Source organism: Bos grunniens, chromosome 2, assembly GCF_055505025.1.
Source record: "Bos grunniens cultivar Pamir isolate PY7600 chromosome 2, Bosgru_T2T1.0, whole genome shotgun sequence".
NCBI lineage: Eukaryota > Metazoa > Chordata > Mammalia > Artiodactyla > Bovidae > Bos > Bos grunniens.
The window spans coordinates 50,671,793-50,684,195 of NC_141166.1; the positions used below are offsets into that span (position 1 = coordinate 50,671,793).

The 12,403-nt window shown below is 42.6% G+C and overlaps 1 protein-coding gene across 15 annotated transcripts in view; it reads left to right on the forward strand.

Moving 5' to 3' along the window:
• RFTN2 (raftlin family member 2) overlaps positions 1 to 12,403 on the forward strand; it is a 77,511-nt gene that overhangs the window by 25,820 nt on the left and 39,288 nt on the right. For 12 of the 15 annotated variants that reach the window (XM_086347498.1, XM_086347487.1, XM_086347540.1 and 9 more), the window contains 2 exons: positions 7,654 to 7,775; positions 8,939 to 9,042. In XM_086347498.1, coding sequence (XP_086203624.1) covers positions 7,654 to 7,775; positions 8,939 to 9,042 — 226 coding nt within the window. Of the gene's footprint in view, positions 1 to 7,653; positions 7,776 to 8,938; positions 9,043 to 10,021; positions 10,535 to 12,403 lie in introns of those variants that run through there. The other 3 variants (XM_086347556.1, XM_086347608.1, XM_086347548.1) reach the window with 1 other exon arrangement.

A 12,403-nucleotide genomic window follows, 5' to 3' on the forward strand; every position in this document is an offset into this window, starting at 1 on the left:
TGCTTTTCACTTCTCTTCTTTTCACAGCTATTTGTAAGTCCTCCCCAGACAGCCATTTTGCTTTTTTGCATTTTTTTTCTTGGGGATGATCTTGATCCCTGTCTCCTGTACAATGTCATGAATCTCCATCCATAGTTCATCAGGCACTCTATCTATCAGATCTAGTCCCTTCAGTCTATTTCTCACTTCCACTGTATAATCATAAGTGATTTGATTTAGGTCATACCTGAATGGTCTAGTGGTTTGCCCCACATTCTTCAATTTCAGTCTGAATTTGGCAATTGCACATGCAACTTTAATGTAAAATCTTAACAATCCTGTGTGGTACTATTGTAATGTTTGCTGTTGGGTTGTAACGATAAGAAATAGACAAACCTCGGTGTGATCAACTAGTAGAATTTTCCGAGTAAGATGTACTACAGCAGCCCAATCAGGAGGCATATGATGGCATTTAACAATTACTATCCAAGTTTATTACACTAGCCCAGTTTCGGATGGGAGAAGGCAATGGCAACCCACTCCAGTACTCTTGCCTGGAAAATATCATGGACAGAGGAGCCTGAAAGGCTGCAGTCCATGGGGTCGCTAAGAGTCAGACACAACTGAGCGTCTTCACTTTTACTTTTTACTTTCATGCATTGGAGAAGGACATGGCAACCCACTCCCGCATTCTTGCCTGGAGAATCCCAGGGACAGGGGAGCCTGGTACGTTGCCATCTATGGGGTCGCACAGAGTTGGACATGACTGAAGCGATTTAGCAGCAGCAGCAGCAGCCCAGTTTTGAATACTACCTACCATGTCCTCCTCTCTAAACCCGACTCCTCCTAAAATTTGTATAGAAAAATAAACTTTGGTTCAGAAAATGATCTGTATTTATTTATGCCTTTCCCTTATCTTTCATCTCTATCTAATCTTCTTTTAGTTATAATGGATATGTAATCATTTGTCTGTCACAAAAACAAGCAAAACTTTCCAAAAATTATTTCTAAGAAAAGTGTTTTTTGTTGTTTTTTTTTTTTCAAAAGAGATTAGTGCTAAAAGAAAAGAAAAAAAAGATAGTAAGGAGACTGGAAAAATGCATTAAGAAGAATGGAGTTTATGCAGATCAGGATAGTTAGGGACCATGATTCACTGAGGTGAGAGAGGGGAATGAAAAAGCAAACCAGATGAGATCTCAATAAACCTCATTATTATTAGATCAGCCTAGTGATGCCTTAACTAATACAACTAAAGATTTTGGTTATTTAAATTTGTCAAGTCGTGTTCCAAATTTAACTAGCAACCAAGAGTAAGGATCTAGTTCATTGGAGCACCCCAAAATACAGCCCCTTGCATAGTGTTTGGCACTTAGCAAGTACTCAATAAAGATTTAATAGTATTTTTGGTTATTGGAAACTTCTTCCAAGTTGATCTTTTATGGAAACAGCCAGATCTGATATAAAGCCTGTGGACTTTAGTATTTAAACAGTTTAAATTCTGTGTCTTCTACTTAGAGCTGTGTGACCTGGGGAAGTTAGTTGAGCTCACTGAGCCTCAGTTTCCTAAAAGGGGTGTAAAAACATTTCTACTAACTGTTGTGAGAATTTGGTAAGATACACTATGTACAAAGTGACTCCCACAGTGCCTCACCCACTGTCAGCGTTCATTTTCTGGGATTGGCCTTCTCTCCTGACACTTACAAGATGTTCTTACAATACTTTTAGTATGAATCAGCTATTTGGAGGTCAGTTTATGCTTCACATGTTTCTCTCTCTGTGTCTATGTCTTGCTCTTCCCTCCAAAGAGTCTAAGTTAAAGCCATTCAAAACAGGGGCTGGGGTGTGTGGAATTCCCTGGCAGTCCAATGGTTAAGACTCCACGCTTTCACTATCAAGGCCTGGGTTCCATTCCTGGTCAGGGAACTAGGATATCCTGCAAGCTGCGTGATGTGGCCAAAAAAAACTTTAAAGAGCCATTCCAAATTTTGGATTATGACTAATTGCTTAAGGAAAGACAAAGAAATCCTCCTTTCACAATGTCTTTCAGGCATCCCTGCCTTGAGCCTTGCCTGGTGGAAATAAAATTAGCCACAGCAGTTGCCAGCCAGAGGCTTTTTAGGGCTTTTGTTCTTAAAGCCTCAGAAGCTATTTAGAGAGCCCCAGGGAGAGTCTCTCCCTGTCAGCAGCTCCGGAATGTCTCATTAGGCGTGTTGCATTGCAGGCCATGCCAAGCCCTAATGAGCCATGGTCTGTAAGGTCTGGTGACTGGGTGTGTCACTCAGGACTTTCCTGGGAGTACACAGGGAAGCTGTGGAGGGGAAATTGTGACCTGTGCCTGTGTCACCATGAGAAGCAAGTCAGAGGCTGAAGGGGCCACTTTGTCCTAGAACATCTGATGCCTGACATCCAAAACACGTAGGGGACAATGCATATTTTGTTTTGTCTTGCTCTCATCCTCTTCCAAAATACTGTCAGAAGCCAGCCCACACATGAGGAGAAGCACAAAACCAGATATTGCTCAGAAATTTAAATATATTACTCCACAAATCTCATTCTATAAAATTCTCCAGAAACAGAGAGAAGTGGAAAAAAAAAAATTTAAGTCAGGAAAGTCATGGTGGAAATCTTGTAAGGTCTGTGAAATTCCTCTTCAGTGCCCTTTCCCACTCACTTTCGAAGCCTTTTCTGTTTTGAAAAGTCCCACACACAGGGGCACCCAGGGACCCTCCTGCTGTTCTTATGGCCCGAGGGTCTCACTGCATGACTTTCTCCTGTTCCTGGCCTTCTCCAGCATCTGGCCTTCTCCAAACTGGCCTGCAGCTGGGTTCTCTGCACACTTACAACTCCCAAATGAATCCAGAGGAGCCTACAAGAGGCTTATCCAATTATGCCAATAGAGACAAAGCACTTTATTCTACCAGAACATGTAGAGATCCAGCGGGCAGCTGACATGGATGAGATGGTCAACTCTACCAACTGGTACAGAACACACACACACACACACACACACACACAACACTTGAGGTTATTACACTTCACTAGCCTACCAATGCCCACCACCCTCAGAGCATAGCCTCTTCCTACCTATGATATACCCACATCTGAAGGCTACACTTTCATTTTTTGTGGATTCTTTTTAGACTTCACTTGATAGTCATTTCAGTCTCTTCACTCCTATAAAAATGCTTGTGTGGAGTTGGAGGTGTATCAGAATGAAAAGTAGGGTAGAGTAATGGCACTGAAACATGTATGTATTCATTTCATATATACATATATGTATGTATGTGCTACTGTGCATAGTTGCTCAATCCTGTCCTGCTCTTTGCGATCCCATGTACTGAGCTCACTAGGCTCCTCTCTCCATGGGGATTCTCCAGGCAAGAATACTGGAGTGGGTTGCCATGCTCTTCTCCAAGGGATCTTCCTGACCCAGGTATTGAACCCAAGTCTCCTTCATTTCAGGCAGACTCTTTACTGCTAAGCCACCAGGGAAACTCCATATGTATATAGATATAGATATAGATATACACACCAGGCCGTAGGCCTGGCACATGGGGTTTATACTGATGAGCAAAATGGACGTCTTCCCTATTCTTAAAAGCTAACCACAGGGCTTCCTTAGCAGTCCAGTGGTTAAGACTTGTGTTTCCATTGAGAGGGCACAGGTTCCGTCCCAGGTCAGGAGAAACTAAGATCTCACGTATTACTCACAGCAAGGCCAGAAAAAAAAAATTGAGAAGCAGTGGATCAGGTCAATTCTTTGTAACTTTTTAATATTATGCACACATGCTCAATCACTTTGCTGCTGCTGCTGCATCGCTTCAGTTGTGTCCGACTCTATGCGACCCCATAGACGGCAGCCCACCAGGCTCCCCCGTCCCTGGGATTCTCCAGGCAAGAACACTAGAGTGGGTTGCCATTTCCTTCTCCAATGTGTGAAAGTGAAAAGTCAAAGTGAAGTCGCTCAGTTGCGTCTGACTCTTAGTGACCCCATGGACTGCAGCCCACCAGGCTCCTCCGTCCATGGGATTTTCCAGGCAAGATTACTGGAGTGGGGTGCCATTGCCTTCTCCGTCAATCACTTTAGTCGTGTCCAACTCTTTGTTATCCTATGGACTGTTGCCTGCCAGGTTCCTCTGTCCATGGGATTCTCCAGGCAAGAATACTAGAGTGGGTTGCCATTCCCTCCTCCGGGGGACTAAACCTGCATCTCCTGCACTGTGGGTGGATTCTTTACCCACTGAGCCATCTGAGAAGCCCTCTGCACACATAGAAAATGATAATGTTGTACATCATGCGAAATGCCAGGCTGGATGAAGCACAAGCTTTAATCAAGATTGCTGGGAGAAATATCAATAACCTCAGATATGCAGATGACACCACCCTTATGGCAGAAAACGAGGAGGAATGAAAAAGCCTCTTGATGAAGGTGAGAGAGTAGAGTGAAAAAGTTGGCTTAAAACTCAACATTAAAAAAAACTAAGATCACGACATCTGGTCCCATCACTTCATGGCAAATAGATGGGGAAATAATGGAAACAGTGAGAGACTTTATTTCCTTGGGCTCCAAAATCACTATAGATGGTGACTGCAGCCATGAATTTTAAAGACACTTGCTCCTTGAAAGAAAAGCTATGGCAAACCTAAACAGTGCATTAGCAGAGACTTTACTTTGCCAACAAAGGTCCATATAGTCAAAGGTATGGTTTTTCCAGTAGTCATGTATGGATGTGAAAGTTGGACCATAAAGAAGGTTAAGCACCAAAGAATTGATGCTTTTGAACTGTGGTGTTGGAGAAGACCCTTGAGAGTCCCTTGAACTGAAAGGAGATCAAACCAGTCAATTCTAAAGGAATTCAATCCTGAATATTCATTGGAAGGACTGATTCTGAAGCTGAAGCTCCAATACTTAGGCCACCTGATGCCAAGAGCCAACTCATTAGAAAAGACCCTGATACTGGGAAAGGTTGAAGGCAGGAGGAGAAGGGGATGACAGAGGACGAGATGGTTGAATGGCAGCACCGACTCAATGGACATGAGGTTGAGCTCCGGGAGATAGTGAAGGACAGGGAAGCCTGGCATGCTCCAGTCCATAGGGTTACAAAGAGTCAGACACGATTGAGCGACTGAACAACAATATTGTAGGACACATAGATAGAAGAAGAAAAGCTGCTCTGGGCAGGAGGGGGCGCCCTGTACCTTAGTTCATCTGAACCCCATTCTAAGCACACCAGTGGGCCAAGGCACAAAGGGTGGGAAGGTCTGAGATACATGCTGTTAAGAGATGAGTCAGTTCAGGACAGTTGTTAAGTAATTGTTCAGAATTGTCACCTTACCCCAATCTGGAGTATAACACACCAAGCACCCCAATGGTCACTCCCCATGAGGCCTTCCCTGCCCCCCTCCCCAGCTACCGCTTCTGTCAGGGAGAGTTTCTTAAGAGATAGAAATAGTCGCTCCTGGGAAGTTATCATTCTTCTGTGGCTCTGAGGACCAGAATGGTCCCTAAGAAAGCTTAGCCAGGGGACTTGGGGAGATCTAAAGTGAGAAGGAATGTCTTTTGTTTTTAACTGAAGTTGTAAGATACAAGGAGATCCAACCAGTCCATCCTAAAGGAGATCAATCCTGGGTGTTCACTGGAAGGACTGATGTTGAAGCTGAAACTCCAATACTTTGGCCACCTGATATAAAGAGCTGACTCATTTGAAAAGACCTTGATACTGGGAAAGATTGAGGGCAGGAGGAGAAGGGGACGACAGAGGATGAGATGGTTGGATGACATCACCAACTCAATGGACAGGGGTTTGGGTGAACTCCAGGAGTTGGTGATGGACAGGGAGGCCTGGCATGCTGTGGTTCATGGGGTCCCAAAGAGTTGGACACGATTGAGCAACTGAACTGAACTGAATAAGACACATAGAACAAGATGCATTAATCTTATGAGTACAACTGAATAGAAGACAAATGTTCAAGATACAGAACATTTCCTTATATGTCAACTACTATATCTCAATATTGAGGGGTAAAAGGCAAAAAAAAAAAAAGGATACAGAACATTTCCGAAATCCCAGAAGGCCTCCTCATGGCCCTTCCCCATTAATATCCTCCCATGCAGAGAGAAGCATTGTTCTGACTTCCAGCACCATAGATTAATTTTGCTTAGTTTTGAACTTCATGTAGGTTGAACTATACAGTATGTTTTATCTCCTCGCTTTTTTTCTCAACATAGTATCTCTGACAGTTATCCATGTTGTTGTATTCCAGTGAGTCTTTCTTTTTTATTCTTGGTGGTATTGCAGTGTGTGAGTCTACAACATTTTCATTCTTTTAAACCAAGAGAAGTTTAGAAGTACTAAGGAATCTCAATACTGAGAACAAGAAAACAGATACCACAAAACCCATAGTTCTCCAACTATATAATCCTAAAGTAAATAAGAAGAGATTACAATTAACTATATAATTATCAGAGTATATAATTATTCTTAAAGTTCATACCCCCATTCTAAAAAAGGACTTGAGGCAAATATACAATTTTAAAGATGGTCTTGGGATGCTCCAAACTGACGATCAAAAACAGGTTTAATTCTGTGGGTCACTTTGGTATGACAGTAGACAAGTACATTTAAAGGAAGTAGAACATATATTGTAGTTAGAATAGCAATTTCAACAAGTAAATTAAACTTTACTGGGTTTTGGGAACCATGCCGAACAAAGTAAATTCTTCATGTTATTCTGCCTGAACTGTAACTGATATAAAAATAGTAGTAGTGATTTTCTCTTAAAATTTTATAGCTCATTAATAAAAATGAAAACTTAAAATTACATTTGAATTACTTTGTTTTTTTTTGTTTGTTTGTTTTTTGGTTTTTAAACTTAATAGATGTTTTGAAAACTTTGTAGGTTATTATTTGGATAATCGCCCATCAAGGAAACTTTGATGTGCTGTATAAAAACAAAATGTTTAACCAGCACATGATCATGGGAAAATTGTAGGAGACAAAAGAATTTCCATAAAATCAGTTTAGTTTTGGCCAGCTGGTTATTGTCAACTGTTCAAAAAAATGTCAGAGAGGCCCTCCCTCAAAACTTCCTTCCCAGCAGGAATTCTTTTGACAATAACTTCTGTTTAGGATCTTCCTGTTACCATTCTTTTTTTTTTTTTAAGCATCATTGAAGCAAAGAATTGTTCTGTATTTATGTTTTTTAAAATAATCTTACCTCACCTTGGTTTTGATATCACACTTGTAATTTCAAAGATTAATATTTTTGATGTTGTTTTTCTTAGTGGTATGATTGACATACATACATCATAAAGAACAGAAACCAGCATTTGATTTCCAGGTGAAGGTGATTTCCAGATGTTTTTAGGCTTAGGAAATCCACTTGCTTCTCACTGTATGATATTATTTTATCTTGTGTTTGTTATTGTAGTCTTCATGTTTACAATTTGATTTTAATTCAGTTAGGTATAAAACTGTCTTAACTTTTGAAAAAAAAAAGAAAGAAATTACCTCAAAGAGAAGGGAAATGTCATAGATTCACCTAAAACAAGTATTTATTAATTGATATATTTTTCTTTCAGCTTCCTGTAAGGGTTGTTTATTAACATTTTAGATGACCTGAAAAGACACTGAATATGTGCAACTCTCCTTAATTGTATCTTTTTCCTCACAGGGGATCAATTGTCGAAATCTTTGGAAGGAGTCTTTATCTATGAAGAAGAAGGGTCTGGAGTACCAGGATTCAGCAGGAAAGGAAATGATGCCATCGTAGTAGAACAATGGACAGTTATTGAGGTAAACTGTGTTTTTTTTATAATTTGGCTTTACTTTTATATTGAGTTTTACATTTAGATCTTCATTGCCTAACACGGACAATATTCTTCAAACACATGTTTATTCAGTGTTCAGAATTTCATCACAAATACTTGAACAAACTTCTTGCAAATTTGGGAAAAGGTGATTTGTTTTACTCAATGTTCAGATTTGTTTAAAGATAGCAAAATAATTATAGCAGTAGATTCCCAAACGTTCGACATTCTTATTCTAAACAACATCCTCGGCACTGAGATTCTCTGTACACAATGCCAAGACAACTAGATGAAAGTGAAAACAAATTCAGTCAATTTTGTCTTTGAGCAACCAATGTGACTGACTTTTTCACCTTGTGAATTGACTTTCAAAGGCAAAAATATCCAAAGGTATTCTCTCTCTCAGCAGACCAAATGTATACACACAGCATTGTCCTTCCTAATAAGAGGTGACTTTGCTGTCAGCATTGTGCGCTCTGAATTCAGGTATCACCAAATGGACTGCCGTTGAGGTGTACAGACTGAATTCAGGTATATTTGCTGGTGTATGAGGCCCTCACTGACAGCCTCTCTCAAGGACACTTTCACCTTTCTGGCCTTGCCCAGCTTAGAGAGACATAGGCCATTTTCAAGGAAACTGGAAACCCCACTGAGGGAGGCACAAGGATGTGGGATAAGAGGAACAACTCCAAGTAAGAATCAATTCCAAGTGAGTGAAAAGCAGTGAACATTCTTTGCTTCTCTCACCTTTGACTCCTCAATGCTCACTCTCTACTCCAGTCCTCACTTCCCAGGCCCTAGACCAGTGTTTCTGAAAGTGTGGCCTCTACTTGGATCCAAATCACCCAGGGAGCTTTTTAAAATGCAAATTCCTAACCTCCACCCTATACATTAAAGTTTGATGCCCAAATAAGACCTAGGGAAGGAAGGCCCAAACCTTAGAGAACCTCGCTCCACTCAGATCCCCAGGGTTTCTAGCTTGGTTGAATGGTTGGGAAGCAGCAGGAAGCAGAAAAGAAGACTGGAGCCAGTGAAACTGCACTTAATGGAGCATGAATGCCCCTTATCCCAACACTCCTCACCCTTATTGTCATCATTTGTGTAGCTGGTTGTGTCATTAGACTATGACCTCTGTGCTTATTCACACAGGGTTGTGAAATCAAGACAGATTATGGTCCTCTGCTGCACACTCTGGCTGAGTTTGGGTGGCTCCTGACAAGCGTGTTGCCTACTCCTATACTGAGACATGACAGGTAACGCTGAAGTACCTGACACACCCTTATTTCATGCTAAAACAGAGATCATCTGTAAGATAATGCAACCTAACAGTGCTTATATAAGGCCTACGAAAAGCATTTCACTGAACTTCTAATCTGATTTCATGGGCCTTGGAGATCAGCAAATCTAACCCTCTCTTGTTATATATATCCCTCAGTACCCATAAGGGATTTGTTCCAGGACCCCCATGGATACCAAAATCTGGGATGCTCAAGTCCCTTGTATAAATTGGCATAAAGTGTTACTCGCTCATTCGTGTCCAGCTCTTTGCCACCCCCACAGACTATAGCCCACCAGACTCCTCTGTCCATGGATTCTCCAGGCAAGAATACTGGAGTGGATTGCCATTCCATTCTCCAGGGGATCTTCCCAACCCAGGGATCAAACCCGGGTCTCCTGCATTGCAGGCAGATTCTTTGCCATCTGAGCCACCAGGGAGTTTTCAAATGTGGGGAGGGAATGGGGCAGGCAAAGAGAGGTTGACAGCATGTCCTGGTGTTTTGTAATGGACAGTCTATTCCAGGGCCCAAAACTGTTTGCTTGGTTCTTTGTAACCCTTTCCTCACCAAAGATAAAGGTAAAGTATGTTAGCCACATCTGACTCCTTGTGACCCCATGGACCATAACCCACCAGACACCTCCATGGGATTCTCTAGGCAAGAATACTGGAGTAGGTTTCCATGCCACCCTCCAAAGGATCTTCTCAACCCAGGGATCAAACCCAGGTCTCCTGCATTGCAGACAGGTTCTTTACCACCTGAGCCACGAGGGACACCCTATAAAGTGGCATAGTATTTGCATATAATCTACATGCAGCCCGTATACTTTCAGTCATCTCTAGATTATTTGAAATAGCTATACAATTTAAATGCTATGTACACAATTGCTGGCAAGTTCAAGTTTTGTTTTTTGGAACTTTCTGAAATTTTTTTCTCGAATATTTTCCATTGACAGTTGGTAGAATCTGAACTGCAGATGCAGAGAGCCAACTGTGCATACAAGCTATTATTAAAGGCACCGCCTTCTCAAGGGCGTGTGAGTTCACATTGGCAGCGCCAGAGAAGGGGCAAAGTAGACCAACTCCCAATTCACTGCAGCTTCCAGGACTCAGAGGTGCCCCTCCCTTCGAAGGCCGTACTACTATGCCTCCTTTTTTCCAACTTGAGATGCTGACTCTTCCCTAGAGTGAAGATTGAGTGGATATGAATCTGCAAACAGAAAATACAGCCCTGTCTGCGGGACCCTTCGTCCTGCTCTTGTGCACTGCCTGTGTGAAACTGCCCTCAGTCCAGCACACAGCTAGGGTTAGAGCTGCAATGGGGCCCAGAGGGTGGGATGGAGAGACAACAGCGCTTCTGCCTCCATTCCGCCCCTCCAGTGTGGGGGGAAGGGTAGCTCTCTCCTGCACCATGAACTTGTTTTCTGTTTCCACTAAAATAAACACTTACATTAGAACAACTTCAAAAATACCAACTTTTCCTTTTGTCCTATTCCTGGGGAAGGAAAAGATCGAGTTGTTATTTTTTTGTTTGTTTGGAAAAAGAGACAAATTAAGCCCTCTGTATGAAGTGCTTTGCTGTCCCTTGGACTCAGAGATATTCCCTCTGCTCTATTTGGCATCCAGAAAATGACTGACTGCCAAGGCTGTCCTGTCTGGGCTGGTACAACCTGCAGAGGACAGCACAGTGTTGCCTGGGCCTTCCCTTTGAGCAGAGGCAACTGGACCACAGCTTAACACTGATAGCGTAGCTAAGGGAAGCAACTCCCCCTTCCTCGAGGAGGAGGATCCACCCTTTAGTTTAGCAACTTTACCCCTGCCCAATAACACTACCTCCCCACAAACTTTAAAAACATTGAATTGACATGGTTATATAATAAAGCCACACCTTCTTCAGGTGGGGAAAGGGATAAAAGTGGATACAGGGTAAAGACACTCAGGCTTTAAAAGGAGAGGTTGCTGCTGCTGCTAAGTCGCTTCAGTCGTGTCCAACTCTGTGTGACCCCATAGACGGCAGCCCACTAGGCTCCTCTGTCCCTGGGATTCTCCAGGCAAGAATACTGGAGTGGGTTGCCATTTCCTTCTCCAATGCATGAAAGTGAAAAGTGAAAGTGAAGTCGCTCAGTCATGTCCTACTCTTAGTGACCCCATGGACTGGAGCCTACCAGGCTCCTCCATCCATGGGATTTTCCAGGCAAGAGTACTGGAGTGGGGTGCCATTGCCTTCTCCGAAAGGAGAGGTTAGAAGTAAGCAAAACAATCTTTTCTTCTCAGAGATTTATTGGTAACTGTTCTCAAATTGTGAGTGGTAGCTCTCTGAATCATTACTCAGCTTCTAAAAGTCTGTGACATAGAGGCTTCCCTGGAGGCTCAAGGTAAAGAATCCTCCTGCCAATGCAGGAGACACAGGTTTGATCCCAGGTCTGAGAAATTCCTCATGTGGAGGAGCAGCTAAGCTGGAGTGCCACAGCTAGTGAGCCTGTGCTCTAGAGAGCTCAACTACTGAGCCCACATGCTGCAACTGCTGAAGGTTGTACACCCTAGAGCTGTGCTCTGAAACAAGAGAAGCCACTGAAATGAGAGGCCTGCACACCACAACTGGCGAGTAGCCCCCACTCGCCATGACTAGAGAAAAGCCAGTGCAGCAATGAAGACCCAGCACAGCGAAAAATAAATTAATTATTATTTTTTTAAATCTGTGACACATCTGTCAGATCACAGGATAGCAGTAATTCTCAAGATTTGGCCTTCAGACCAAGCGATGTGAACACTGTGAAATGCCCGGGAATATACACATGCTGGAGGCTTATCCCAGCAGGACAGTCAGAGGCTCCAAGGGTAGGGTCCATGAAGCTCCATTTTCACAAGCTTCAGAATCTCATCAACATTTGAGGAACTTTGCATAGGTGGTGAAAAAAGAAAGAAATTCCACTTCCCTGCCACCCCTCACCTTCCATCTGCCAAGTCAGTGGTCTACCTGACTCACCCTCCAATCTCCCTCAGAATAACTTCTGTATTTAGCCTCCTCATTTCTCCTAGGTGTATAATTTAGGGCATCATTGACCCTTCCTAAAAGTCCTCTAAGTTCTGAACCTTTCATGTTCCTTTTTTTCCCAGTGGAAAATATATTTATCATTCCTCTTTCCTATTAACTCAGGACTTGATTCCCATGAGTCTAAATATTTCCTAAAGTGATATGAATGACCAGCCAGGCTCTAGATTAGATAGCAAGACTAAAAGGTTGGATGCTGAGCAATAGAACATGGGCTGCCACTCGCTGAGCAACTCCTGTTTGGTTTGGGAATGAGAACAGGACTGAGACCACAGGTGGGAAGGAA